At 40.3% G+C, this 14,652-nt stretch overlaps 1 protein-coding gene across 1 annotated transcript in view; it reads left to right on the top strand.

Annotated features, from left to right (window-relative positions):
* The window catches only part of CLTRN (collectrin, amino acid transport regulator), a 33,532-nt gene extending 19,324 nt beyond the window's left edge, over nucleotides 1-14,208 (top strand). The window contains exons 5-7 of the mRNA XM_054974382.1: nucleotides 2,772-2,888; nucleotides 7,685-7,879; nucleotides 13,061-14,208. Of these exons, the coding sequence (XP_054830357.1) occupies nucleotides 2,772-2,888; nucleotides 7,685-7,879; nucleotides 13,061-13,220 (472 nt within the window). The 3' untranslated portion in view covers nucleotides 13,221-14,208. The remainder of the gene's footprint in view (nucleotides 1-2,771; nucleotides 2,889-7,684; nucleotides 7,880-13,060) is intronic.
* Nucleotides 14,209-14,652: the final 444 nt, after the last annotated feature.

Raw genomic sequence — 14,652 nt, 5'->3', positions numbered from 1 at the left:
CAGTCAGACCCTTGCCGTGGAAGGGGTAGGTGTTTGGTCTGCTGCACGGATGCCTGTCCCCTATAAGCTGTGTGTGTGTGTGTGCTTGGGCCATGTGTCTCTGTTGGGGTTGTGCTGTTGATGGATCTTTCCTCCTTGTCTGCTGGTTCACTGTGGAGAGCCATATAGAGGGAAAGTGGCAGGATCAGCAGGTGGCGATTGGTTGCATCTGTATGTGCTACTCACAGACAGGGGCGTCATTGGCTGCCATTGTCTGATTGGTGGGTGTTGCCAGGGTTGCTATGGTCTCTGGCATGTTTGCTGTGCTGTCTGGGCTTTGTGGAAGAGTGTGTGGTGTTATTTCCCCTTGTGGGATGTCCATAGGGAATGGACTGGCGGCACCACTTTTGCTTTAGCAGTTGCTCTCCACTGCAGCAATCTCTCAGGATTGTGCTGCCTGCTTATCATACTCTCAATACTGGCTGTTTATGGGCTCCCAGCTTGTGTGAATGGAACAGAACATTTGCATCAGATAAATACACCAGGTTGTAAATTTACATCGGGTTGTAAATTACTTTGATCAATAGTAGAGAAATGTTTAACAAATGAAGTGAATAATGAATAAAATACCTGATGACCCTGCTGATAATTTCTTAGGTAAAAGTCAGAAAAAAAGATGTTTATGGCCTAAAGAAGGTACAAAATTCTTCTGTGGAAACCCCTGCATACTGTAGGGGTTTGTTAGTTGAATTACTGCATATTACTCAAAAGCATGTTTTATTTACATGTGGTATTTAAAAGGATGTTTTAAAAGGGAAATCTATACTCTAAAGTGATTTGTGAATATGCAGGGGTTTCATTTTGACCTACTCTGGTGTTTTTATCCACAATGCAGTTCCTGAGTTATTCTTTGGCTTATGAAGAGTCAGTCCTCACTCCAGTGAAAAATGACAATGAAGACAAATTTAGGATGAATACAACCAAACAAGGAGTGTCATTGTACATAGCAGTCTCAAGTGAAAGGGAAATGTATACTATTTTCTCAGTAGGAGAGTCTGTTTGCCATTGGGTTCACTGATAAATGAAGATGATTGGTTTAAAGTGGCAATTGATGCCATGAGAAGAATTCATTCATTCATTCATTCATTCATTCATTCAAGGCATCTAAAAAGAAGGAAACACTATAATGATACAAATCTGAAACATTATAAAGATACATCAAAAGTTAATTATGAAATGACAGGTGGAAAAGCCCATCCCAAGATGATGATGGTGAAGAAGAAGAAGAGATTGTCATAAACATGCTAAGACATCATCTTTAACGTATCAGTCCAAAATCATCTAACTCTCCACTGTGAAACTTGAAATGGCTTGGATGATTTCGGATGGATACACCATACTGAAGATTTCTTTCTAACATATCTGAAATGGCCCTTTTTGTTTTGTGCTGTTATACATTATCATTGTTTCATAATCCACGTGCTAAAGTCATAATGCTGAATACGATGACCAGATTACTAGTAATTCGAATTATTTGCAATTACCTCAAAAATGGATTTAAAAGGGTGTAACTGCTTAGTATGGCACTGTTGGGATGTTGCAAATACTGAACTGTAAATTATTTCACTCTTTTTCAGTACAGAGAATTCACTTGTACTGAACTTTTGGTAATATGTTTACATTCAATCACTTTATTAATAAGTTTTTAAAAGTAATTCATTAACTAAAAATTCAGTAACCAGTAATCTATAATATATAGAAGGAAGTGTAGGAGGAAAAATAGCAATTATACTGTGCTGTTGGTCTGCCAGAAGATGTCACTGTGGAGCATTTCAAAATATAACCATAATACCCTAGTTGGCAGCTAGTTTTTAATTGAGCCATATTTTGTTTGGCTGTGTCCTGTGCAGACCAGCCTAGCCTGATCTTACCAGATCTTGGCTGCTAAGCAGGGTCAGCCACGGTAAACCGCCTCTGCTCATCTCTTGCCTTGCAAACCCCCTGGGGTTGCTATAGGTTGGCTGTGACTTGATGGCTTTTTAAAAATTGAGCAAGGTCTGAAGCTTGTTCCTTGGTTCAGAAATATCAGCTCAGCTTTATAGATTTTGTGCTGCATGAGCTAAGATGCATGCAATGGGTTCTATACCACCACCATCCCAGAGCAGCAATAGAGTTTTTGCCAGAATCACCCCTTAATCTCCTCACAGTTGGTTGGGCCTCACAGTTGGTTTGCCAGTCTTGACTTTCATGAAAGAAAGCAGGTGAAGTAATGGGGAATAGATTCACAGTGCAATTCTAAGCAGGTCTACTTCCTAATCTGGTCTATGCAATGCAGCTTATTCCCAGGAAAAGTTCTTAGGCTTACATTATCAGTCCACAGGCCACCAATTGCCTGTCTCTAGTTAAGAGGAAAAACAAACCATATACATGAAAAGGCTGTGCTATAAAGAAGAATGGTAAGATGACTAAGTGGGATATAACATTTTTTCATTGTCTTTGTTACGGTCTAATCTGACACACACACACACTCACATTTATAGTGCCAGATGTCACCCAGAGCATAGGAAATGAATAAAAAAGAAGCACTTTTAGAATTTGAAAGTGAAGAAGTCTGATTTGTGTAATACATTTTGAACACAGAATATATTTTTTTAAAAAATAATAAACCAATAAATACATGACTTCCAAAATATACACAAACCCTGCTTGTTCTCTTTTTACCATTTATGCCTGAATTACTATTAAACATCTGGTCTTTGCTGATTATCTTTGTTTTTTTTAATTATCCACAGGACTTCCAATGTATTGCTTTGCAATGTAACAGATCGGGTATCATTTTGGTTTGTGATCACTGATTCATCCACAAATACCACAACCATTCCCAGGAGGCATGTGGAAGAAGCTATAAGGTACTATATTGGCTGCCTGTATAATCACTTATATTTGTTCTGACCAAATAGTAGCATTTTATTGCACCTTGTCAAAAGAGCTTGTAGCAGCATTTCTAGCTCTCTCAGTAACCATTCATTCATTCATTCATTCATTTACTTACTTCATGTATATTCTGCCTTTTCCTCCCATGTGGAGAAAAAGGCATTTTTCTCCTTTTCTTTATTTTATCCATACAACAACCCTGTGAGGTAGGTTAGGTTGTGAGTGTGTGACTGGCCCAAGGTAACCCAGAAAACTCCCATGGTGGAGGTCCCAGATCATACTCCAGCAATCTAACCACACTGCACCACACTGGCCAAGTTTTCCAAATTCATCCCTAGTAGTCTACCTGCTGCCTCATGCTGCTTCTCTTCTTGTCATGAGCATTGCCTGAAGAAAGCATAAGGGACCAACAAACACACTGAGAACAGGAAGGAAAGTAACTTATTTATAACTAGTTTCTCAGGAGTTGCTGTTCACATGTAGGCACAGATATGAACATAGGTTCATGCAGGTACATGTGACTGCAGGAGGACAAGACTAGACAAAGAAGCTAGATTTCATATAGTAGTAGGTAATATATAATCTATGAAGTACAACCTACCTGCCAAAGCCCAGACGGACAGATCTGGAGATATACAGGGATAGGTTAATGCAGTTTCTGTACTGACAATGTCTCATGTTCTCTCTTTGAATGATGATGCCAAAGCACAAGTGTAAGGATACTTCAACAAGGGCACTTTCTACATTTCTAGTTGAGTACTATTATAGAAACCCAGAAATAAGGAATCAGTACCCCTAGAAAGATGCCACATAGCCCATAGTTGTACCTGTCCACCCCAAATGTGGTGTGATAGCTCCTGTGTACCATGCTGAATACTAGCCCACAGTACTCTGCCATTAGTACAGATGGATAGCGCTCACTGTCCTGACTAGACATGGACACAAAAACCCATGATCTGGACTATGATCTGGGACACCCACCATGGGAGTTTGCTGGGTTACCTTGGGCCAGTCACACACTCACAACCTAACCTACCTCACAAGGTTGCTGCTTCTCTGCCACTTGGTTTCCAAATCCTGAAACATGCCTTGGAGGGAGGGAAAAGCAGCTATTTAATCTTTTCCTGGCTTTTAAAGCCAGGAGGAAAGTGCAGTAATGTTATAATGTTGCAGTGTTGCTATGCTCCAATGTTACAACATTGCTACACTTTCTTGCCTTTGAAAAAAAAAGAGAGTGTGTGCATACCACAAAGGAGTAAGGGAAAACCATCCATTTAGCTCTTTCTTGGCTTTTAAAGCCAGCAGGGAATAAACAAACTTCCACAAACATAAGAAGCAGAACAGATACTGAAACCCTTTAAAGATCCAGCCGGCATTTGAAAGCAGCAACACTTTTCTTGTGCAAGAGAAGTGTTTCTTCTTTCAAATGCCCGCTTTTTTCAGCTCATGGGGGATCCCCCTCCCATCAGCAGAAAAGCCGCTGGTGAACACCTCTGCAGGAAGCTCATCTCCGGTTGCCTAGGAAACTGATTGATCAGCGCCAGGCTGTCTGCAGTGACCAACGAAAACAAACCAAACAAACCAGCCTAAAGTTTGTCCCGGTTCATCAGAAATGGGCTCTGACGAACCACTGGTTTACAAACCACGAACCGGCTGGGTTCGTGATGAATTTTGGTTCGTATTTCAGTTCATGCCCATCTCTAGTCCTGACACCTCCATTGCTCCCTTTGTGAAAAGAACATAGAATTATTTTTTTTGTTTATGAAACTGTCTATGTTTAGCTCTCCCAATAATCCTATAACCCTGTAAGGTAGGCTGTACAATAGGGACTGGGGCAAGTCTCCCTCCTCACAGTGCACTTCCTGCCTGGGTGCAGGGGCAAATTTAACATACTAAGTTTGTTCCCAGTGGGCCCCCAACCAGGAGCCAGCCAAGCCAAATCCCATCAGCACTTACAGTATAGTAGGGGCTTTGGGGCTTGAACCCAGCAAGCTGCAGCATGGAAGAAGACCATGGGTAATCCTGCAGTTAGCATTGCTGCTGGTCCAGCCATGAAAGCCATACCTGTCTTTCATTGTGACTATCCATTTCTGTGACTCCCATCATTGTAAGAATGCCACCTACTTACCCATAGCTCAGAGAAGATAGATTTACTTGTGAAAGATGAAAAATAAATCTCATGGCTCCATAGTCAACTTCCATAAACAGTCTGCTGCAAAGTTTTTGCATAATACCTGTAAAAATAGCTCTTTGTTTTTAACCTGCTATTGTACTTTGTCTTTAAAAATCACGTTGTATTTTAGAGATGCAGTACCTCTTGTTAAATGTGAATGTGGCAATGAATTAGCACGCATTCCTTGGGAAAGATTAATTTTTAAGCTTATGAGCAGATTAAAGTGCTTTCTACCGAGAAATTCAAAACCAACTTTTCTGTATTAGTAGGAGAAGCTGATTATTGATTTCTTGGACCAGGGTAATAATAGTGGAATGCACTTTTTATTTTTGGCAGTTCTTTGAAACATTCACTTTGTATAAGCAGATTTAACTTTCTACATCAGTGGGATCTCAGTTTCAAACAATTGTCCATTACTTGTTGACATGATACGTAATTGTAAAAATGCGCAGTACTGAAATTAAACCCTATTGCTAAGGTACAAACAAGAAGTAATAACGAGTCCTTCACATGCCCTTACATCAGTTCAATTTAGAACTCTCCAAAGCTCAGATTATGCAGTTTGGACCACATGAACATGGAAAGCACAAGTACCTTTGTTCACTTGGAAGTGCTGTCTAATGAGTTGAAAGCAAATGAGCCCGTCTTCTCTGCATCTATCATTTCTTTCACATTTTGATATGCAAAGTGCTTTCCCTGTATCTGTCTTTCTCTCCTTTTACTATGTTGTATGCAATGCAATCCTAGGCATAGGACTTTTTATACAGCCTTAAGATTAATAATCTTCAACTAGTACATCAACAAAAACCAAAAAAGCACGCCTAAGACGGAAAGAAAATAAGCCGTGAAATATAGTGAAAGTCAGAAATGCAATATTTCATAAAAGTTACACGTTACAATACAAAATCCCAAGGACATACAAGGGTAAAGACAGTGTAAAAATATATCAAATAAGTTCTTCCAAAGTCCTAAAGAGAACAAAACAGTGCTGCCGAAATAGTAATTGTCCAGCTGCAATCAATGAACTTCCCAAATCCGTATAACGAAATGGGGTATAGGCGCTTGTAGAGCGGCTGCGAAACAAAGCAGGCGCTTGTAAAGCCGCTGCAAATATGCCGAGCCGCTGACCTCGGCATATATGGATATGGCTTTTGGAAAATGAGTTGTTAACTTGATTCTGTGATATATGGTGGCCTGAAGAAGGATCTTTCAGTCTGAAACGAGAAAAATGAATATTTTGGCCGGCTGACGCTCGTTGCCTTCGATTTGCAGCGGCTTTACAAGCGCCTTCGATTTGCAGCGGCTTTACAAGCGCCTGCTTTGTTTCGCAGCCGCTCTACAAGCGCCTATACCCCATTTCGTTATACGGATTTGGGAAGTTCATTGATTGCAGCTGGACAATTACTATTTCGGCAGCACTGTTTTGTTCTCTTTAGGACTTTGGAAGAACTTATTTGATATATTTGTACACTGTCTTTACCCTTGTATGTCCTTGGGATTTTGTATTGTAACGTGTAACTTTTATGAAATATTGCATTTCTGACTTTCACTATATTTCACAGCTTATTTTCTTTCCGTCTTAGGCGTGCTTTTTTGGTTTTTGTTGGTGTTAAGATTAATAATTGCATGAGAGATGCAGAAACTCATGTGGAAATCATCTGAGCAAGTGACCTTATGGAAGGCATTACTGTGCAAACATAATGAGCCAATATTCACTGAAAAGAAGGATTATCTGTAGGAATCTGTTGCTTAGAATTCTAAGAATTAAAAATAGAATTCCCCACTTAGGAATTCTACATTGTTGTCAATGATACAATTATTCACTTCTGAGTTTCATGTACATGCTGGTCATACATACTTTTTAGTAATTTCTTTTGAAAGGCAATGGCAGCCCTATGTATGTACGGAGGTTCGTTGACTGACCAGAGGGCTACATTGCAGCAGAAGAAGTGGGGAACTGCCAGTGGGGGGAGTGCAGGGGAGGTGCACATAAGGGGCTTGGTGATGTGCCAGTTGCCCTGTGTGGTCCTCACTGTTATTCATGGAGGATGGTAGAGGAGGACAGACGTTTCCCTCCTTCCTTCCCTCTCCATGGGTTAGTTGCTGATGGGGATGCTTGTCACAACTTGGTTGTGTAGTTTGGGGGCATAGGGTGGATCCACTTAGATAAGATGTGCTGGCTGGGTGGCTCACCCCCCCTTTCTTATCAGGGTACCCTTAAGGGATCTGGGGGAAGCCGAAGGGTACATACCTATGCTGGCCATTGTAGGCTTCACCCAGGGTAGTGACTCCTGTCACACCTGGATTGGTGCCACACCTCCTGCCATCCCACAGTGCCCAGCAGGCAAGCTGGGGAATGCATGCCATTAGTCAGTAGGGGACTGTTCAATGTAGTGAACCTGTTGCCTTTATGCTGTGCCATGCTGAATGGAAGGTATACCCTATTTATTTCAGTGGGGCTATGAGTAGGGGATTTTGCTATTAATTAAGACTATTGTCTTCCCCTATCCCATATTCTTTATCTATTCTGCGTGCTCAACAATAACTTCCTGATTTGCTGCATTTTTAATTAGTATGCATTTTTTTGTATTCTTTAAGAATGAATAGAAACAGAATCAACAGTGCCTTCTTATTAAATGATGACACCCTACAGTTCTTGGAAATCCCACCAACTTTAGCACCACCAGCTGAACACACTGTGCCTGTCTGGCTGATAGTATTTGGGATTGTTCTTTGCATCATTATGGCTGGAATTGTTTTCCTTATTATATCAGGAATCCAGAAACACAAGAGGTGAGCATCTTACGCTTTTGTGTTTTGTGTCAGTCTGGCATTACAAAGCAAAAACGAACCATAAATGGTAATCTGGCCAGTCTAGGAGATTATAGAAAGGTAAGAGCAGGATTTCACCATCAACAGTTATTCAAACAGTTAAAGCAAATATCCAGTGGTTGATGGCAAATGAGTCGCACACAAGTGCACAGCCAGCCACAGCCTTAGTATCTGCAATGCCAAGTGAAATATTTCATAAGGGATTTTTCAAGCATCACATCATTTCAGATGAGATGAGAGGCATGATCTACTGCTTCTTGACACATACAAAATGTGCAGTCATGATAGTGATGTAGGATCTCTCTGTTGGTGTATGTGTAATTCTTGTTAGCTAAAACAGGTACAGTAAACAGATATCCAGAGGAAAAGACGCCTGTCATGCCTGCAGGCATTTTAATAGACCAGATCTATGAGGTGACCCTATTTGGAATATATTAAACAGTTCTGATCATTCCATCTCAAAAGGGTATCATCATTCCGAGAAAAGTACAGAAAAGAGCAACCAAAATGATCAAGGCATTAGAGGGGGATCAAAATGATCCTGGGGTGGATAGGTAGAGCCATGGGAAAGGGGCAAGCAGCCTTCCCCTGCTGTTGTTTCCACTGGTGAAAACAGCACTGGAGGGATGCCTGAAACCCCTTCTTCTCCCTTGTAGCATTTGGCACCATGTGGAGTAGCTCATTTTTAAGGGTTAGTCCCTGCATGAACATGTGACTGAGTGCTGGGTTGGACATCGTTGTCATGGTCATGATAAGCCTAGGCCCAATGCAAACCAGCTAGAAGAGGATCAGGCCTCCACACAAATCCACTCTTCTCCAGCAGGATTTTCCCCCATGGCTGAGGGAGGGAGGCAGAGAAAAAGCTGGGCATTAAGTTCTTGAATACCGAAATTATGTTTATTAAGTTCACACCAAGGAAATTCAAATGCACCTCATTGTTTTCCACTCATACAAAGGTGTTGCTCCATACATACCTAGGCTAGCTTTAGTTGCAGCTGATACAATTCAAATTGGAGAACTCTGACAGCTGATGAAAGAGATTCTGTTTTCCCACCCCATTGCCCTTGGCTGGGTTTTATATCCATTTGAGCCCTCCTGCTTTCTAGGAATGAGGCGGGATTCAGCCAGATCTAGGTGGGTGGTGCCATGGCTTTCTTGGGAGAAGATCCTTCTTGTTAGGACAGCCTGGTGAAAACTTCTCCTTTCTCTTCTTATCAGAAGATTGTAGGGGGCTGATTCTGGAGACTAGGTTGGACATCTTCAGTATATTGGCCAGAGGTTGCCTACATAATAGCCAAGATACCAGTGTAGAAGGGTGGGGGTGGGGGAGGCAGTCCTGCACACGATGTCCCTTGAATTCCCTATAAACTGAAAAAAGTATCTTCTGCTTTTGTAGCTTGCATTTGCTGCAAGCAAGGGAACCGACACTCTTCGCTTCTTGTAGCTTGTCATTGCATGGCCTTCAAGTGGACACAATCACACTCATCTACACGTACCCACATGCTTATACCTAGCATTCCATAAAACAAAGATCAGCTAATAATAAGAAACACATAAATTCAGTTCCACTGGGTGCAGGGTAACATTGCATGTTGGTTAAAAGAAAGCATAAAGTCAAGCACGGTCAATTTTTAAAAAGACATAAATTCAGTAAACCATCAGTTCAAAACTCCTTTTAGTTTCCCACATGGTAACCTAACTTGTGTCACATGCAATGTGTATTTTGATCTTGACATGGCTGTTAAAGGTTCTTAGCCTGAAGTCTTGGAGGACACGTCCATCAATGGCTATTAGCCATGATAGCTAAATGGGTTTTTATGTTCAGAGGCAGTATTTCTTTACCAGTTCATGAGAAATATAGGCAACAAAAGGGGGAAGCTTTGGACTGGATGCTCTTGCTGCAAACCATACAAAGCATGTGGTTAGTCGATGGGTAACACAAGATGCTGGACTAGGTGGGCCATTGGTCTGATCCAGCAGCCTCTTCTTGTATTATAGTATATAAAGACTGCCTTGACTGAGGATCTGATTATTTGACTTTTTATTTACACTCTCTACATTATCCTCTTCTCATCATGCAGAAGCTATAAACCTTAACGAGAGGTAAGCTCTCACTTAATGAGATTATCATCACATGAAAAAGCTGTGAATTGGATGTACAAATTAACCCCTAATTTGAGGTAATTTGTTACAGTGACTAGAGATAACAAATAATGCTTGGCTATTTGACATATAATGGACCAATCTGCACATTCCTTGTTTCATGACAAAATCTTGGAGAGTTGTAACCATGTTAATTTGATGTGCTACATATTTCCTACCAACTAAACATCCTCTGCATGGCTTCCATAGACTTCTATGGGAGAAAGGAATGGCGCTGCTGTCAGGGACGTGGTGGAAGTGGGATGTGTTTTGGCCTCCTTTTATAGCCATCTAGCTTCATAAGCATTGTCCATAGGACTCAGTGGGAACCACTGATGTATATAAGACAACTATGAAGGTAGGGAGAGGCCATGAGTGTCAGTGTGGTCTGCACACAGAGACTTGTCCCCTCTCCACCTCTTCTCAAATCTTTTGCTGATATACTGTATGCCAGGTTTCACCCTTTGGTATTCCTAAGAAGTGAAAAACTGGCAAGGCGAAAGCAGCTCATGATGATTTTATCATGTCAAAAAGTAACAGTGAGTTACTTGAATGCAGGTCAATGCATTCAAATTATCATATAATAACTGCAGCAAGCATATGAAGATAATCTTGGGTGAACAACTGTTCCTGGGGGATAATAATAAAGGTAGGCATTTGAACAAGTCTTCCAGAGATGTGAATGTGCAAATCTCCTGTTTTCTGGCTACGAACACTGTAATCAAGGAGAAAGTTTCATCTCCACCCTTTATTTATTCTTAGCAAATCTCTGCATCCAAGAATCTGCAGGAGGACAATATACTTATATGGCTGTTAATATTCCTGATATATAAGTCCTGACGCAGGTTATTGCAGTGTGTATTGTGAAGCTGAAAAAGTGCTATTGCTGACCTTTGAGTTCATTATCTTTCCTAAGTTGCTGATGCTGCATCATATATGGCATGGGAGAGTCTTTGGCTATAAATCAGTGGCCGTCAAGGTCAAGATCCAATCCGTAAATAAAATGTAAAAAGCACAATCATTGCTCATTCTAACCACTTCCTTGTTCTTACCAGCATTTACTAACTCTTGTTGGTCTTTAAGGTGCTGCTGAACTCAAACCTTGCTCATTTTAGTTCTTTGAGGACAACAAGTAGAATAATTACTGCTTTTATTATAATTATATTGGAGATGAGCTAATCTAGGCAAGGAATTGTGTCAAAGAAGACTTGGTAGCGGGCAGATGCAGTCAAGAAGGTTCAGAGTGTACAAAGCAAAAACAGAGAGGTTGTTTTTGTTAACGATGAGAGGAAGCAAAATCTGAAAAGAAATTATAAGTTGCTTAGCACAAGCCAGATGCCAGTGGAAGTGGATAAACAAGAAGCTGACATGCCTTATTAAATTGTCTACAGCATCTGGTATTCAGACGTGAACAGTCTCTGGATATGGAGGCTCCACTTAGTATATGGTTTACACACTTCGGTAAAGATGGATCCTATGAATCCCTTCTGCTAAATTGGGTCTTATGACTGCTAAGTATTCTTTCAAGGAAGAAAGGCTCCCTCCAATGGAGAATCATATTCCTCTGATGGAGAGTTTTGTCCTTTGATGGAAAATAAGGAAGTCTTTGTTGAAGAAAGTCTTTTTTCTGTTGGAGGAAGGAAGTTATAGAATCCAATTTTACTGGAATGGCATCATAGGATCCAACGTGGAGATCTGTGTGTTTGAGTTCTTATTGTGATATAAATCCATAATTGGTTCTCTGATTTCAAAAAGCTGCTTTTATCATATGAGTTTGAATTGATTGGATCTGTATAGATTTTCATTTAAGTAACAATAATAGCTGTTAACAAAAAGAAACGTCCTCTGTTTTTAGATAGCACGTGCATATATTGTAGGAGTGTCATCTTTGAAGAAGCACGAAAAAAGGAGAATGCATCTCATAAGATAGTGCCAGGCACCTGAATCATTGGTAGATACTTGAATTAAAAATAGTTACATTATGAAATGTATTACTTGAATTAAAAATAGTTACATTATAAAAAAATAGTTACATTATGGAAAAAATGTGCCACCCAGTTAATCATAAGAACCAATTCACTCATCATCATAGCCCTATTTCCTTTTAGTTTACCTTTTAGTCTTTGTTGTATTACAGTTTTGTATGGTGGTGATGGTGAGACTGCAGGATTCTGGGATACAAATTCCACTCGTCAGGGAGTTTGCCCATTATTTGAGCATTAATTGTAATGTCAGTACCAGATTTCGCTCTTCAGTTGGCTTTTAATTTTCTTTCTTTGTATCATACATCTGAAGTGCATGTACCTTCCTTGAGCTACATGATGAAGTACAGACCTTGGCCATTTTCACACTGCTTACCTTCCCTTGCAACGACCCAGAATATCGCGCAAAAAACATGGAAGATCACGTTTTCTTGCACGAGATTTGCGCGACATCGGGCAAATCTCGTGCAAGAAAACGCATTCTTCCGCGTTTTTTGCACAATGTCCCGGGTTGTTGTGAGGGAAGGTAAGCAGTGTGAAAACGGCCCTTCCTGGGACTTTGCCACATCAGCCCATAGGTCGCCTGAACATTCCCTGGTAATACCCCTTGCATATAGAAATTGGGCATGTCAGATAAAAAGATCAGAACCTTTCTCTTGACATGCTTATTTTCTGTGTCCAGAAGGTTTACATCAGGGAATGTGTACATTATGTGAGCCTCCATCATGCATGAAGGTTTGTATAGCTATTCGCCATGATGGCTTTAAAAAACCTGCATAGTCTGCAGCAGTGCAATTTTATGTGCCAGTTACTGGGAGGATGGGGAAGGATGTGGTCTTAGTATCTTGCCTACGGGAAATAGGATAATTGAGAAATTGATCCTACAGAAAGGCCTGCATCATGCATTATTTCTGAACATGTAGTTTGGTTCTAAACTGAGTCAAATGGATTCTTATTTCATGTTTCTTAGGTGGTGTTTGTTGATGGTAATAACAGCTTTATGCTCTGTCCACTTTAGACGTAATAAGAAGCTTGAAGAAACAGAAGTTTTAGAGGAGAAATGTGAAATTGCCATAACAGTAAAAAATGGAATCCCCTGTGATGCCTTGGATTTGAAATCTGGCCAGGTTAATGGAGTCTATGCAGCAACAGATGATGAACGGTTCACACCCTTATGAACTGTCACTATGTTCTCATTAGTTCCTTTTCAAGACACCACCCTGTTTTATCTGGCTAATAATGCTGATCATCAAGCAGAAAGAAGAGGACTCTAATGTGTCCCCCCCTCCCCCCGCACACACACTTTGGCAGATGGTAAACATGCATATTCCATATTCAGTTTTCATCAAAAGTTCATCATGGAAAGAACAAATATAATACCCAATGTTATATATTCTTTGGGTGTGCCAAGGGATTGGGGAAAAGGCGATTTTCCATCAAGCACTTTGTGATGTGTTACTATTTAAACACATAGTTACACTTTGTCCTTTTCAGTTTCTCTAGAAAAAAAATATGACTTACTTTGTTCCATTATTATACTAATAAGGAAGATTATCCATTTCATTGAGGTCTGTGAGAATAGTGCATGACTGCTATAGGCTGAAAAAAAAACATTTGTTGCACTTAAGAAGTGGGCAGCGGATAGCTTTTTGGAGAGCATAAGTGGTATTATAGAGCTGTCAGTGTGACCTCTGCATTCCCTTTTTTTTTTAATGTCCTGCCATCATCTCTGGTCATAGTGCTTTTACAGATTTCTATATGTTTCAAGATCTAATGAGAAAATAGCTCTCAGTTAACTGCTTCAGTTGACTTGGAAGCCTTTCACTATGACTGTTATCAGAACTGATTGGATAGTATCCATATAGTCTAAATGGGTGGAAGTTGATTCTAAGATATTCAAAGGTGGAACCAAAGGTAGAAAATGGAGGCAGTGACCACTCTTGTGCCAATACCCTTAGGAAATAAAAGAATGGTTAATAACTGAACACAAGTTTTAAAATGTTCTATACCCTCCTCAAATAATCTACTTATATTTGTTCCCCTTCATGTCTTGTCCTTTCAGACTGTAAATTATTCAGACAAAGATCATCTCTTCCATATAGCATGTGACAGTCTTTGTTGGATGTTTTTGGACAATAAATAAATAAAATACACAATAACATCTTGGCCTTCTGAATTGTCAAGTAGGCATTTTTTTTCTTTCTGTGCAAGGGATTGGGAGGGAGTGCAATCCAAAGCACAGTTACACTGTTCTAGGATGTAACTCTTCTTAGAATCACACTGTAAAACTGTTTCAAACCAGTGACTGTATTGGATGATTTCACACTCCTCTTTTTCGGAGAACTGTTGTAGAGTAATTTCCTGACAACCAAAAAGTAAGGCTAACAGGACAGTCCTAAACAGAGTTACACTCTTCTAAACCCATTGACATCAGTGAATTTAGAAAGGGTGAAACTCTTGTACCCAGCGGGGGGCGGGTACAAGATGAAAAATTGAAAGTTATTGAATTGGTGCTATTAGAAGGTCCATATCACATGAGGGTTTTTTAAAAAAAATCTCCTGGGTGCTTCTTGTACCTGCATGCTCATTCTACTCCAGTTACATTGGACC

Source organism: Eublepharis macularius, chromosome 3 (genome assembly GCF_028583425.1).
Source record: "Eublepharis macularius isolate TG4126 chromosome 3, MPM_Emac_v1.0, whole genome shotgun sequence".
Taxonomy (NCBI): domain Eukaryota; kingdom Metazoa; phylum Chordata; class Lepidosauria; order Squamata; family Eublepharidae; genus Eublepharis; species Eublepharis macularius.
This window is presented reverse-complemented; position numbering and strand designations above follow the sequence as displayed.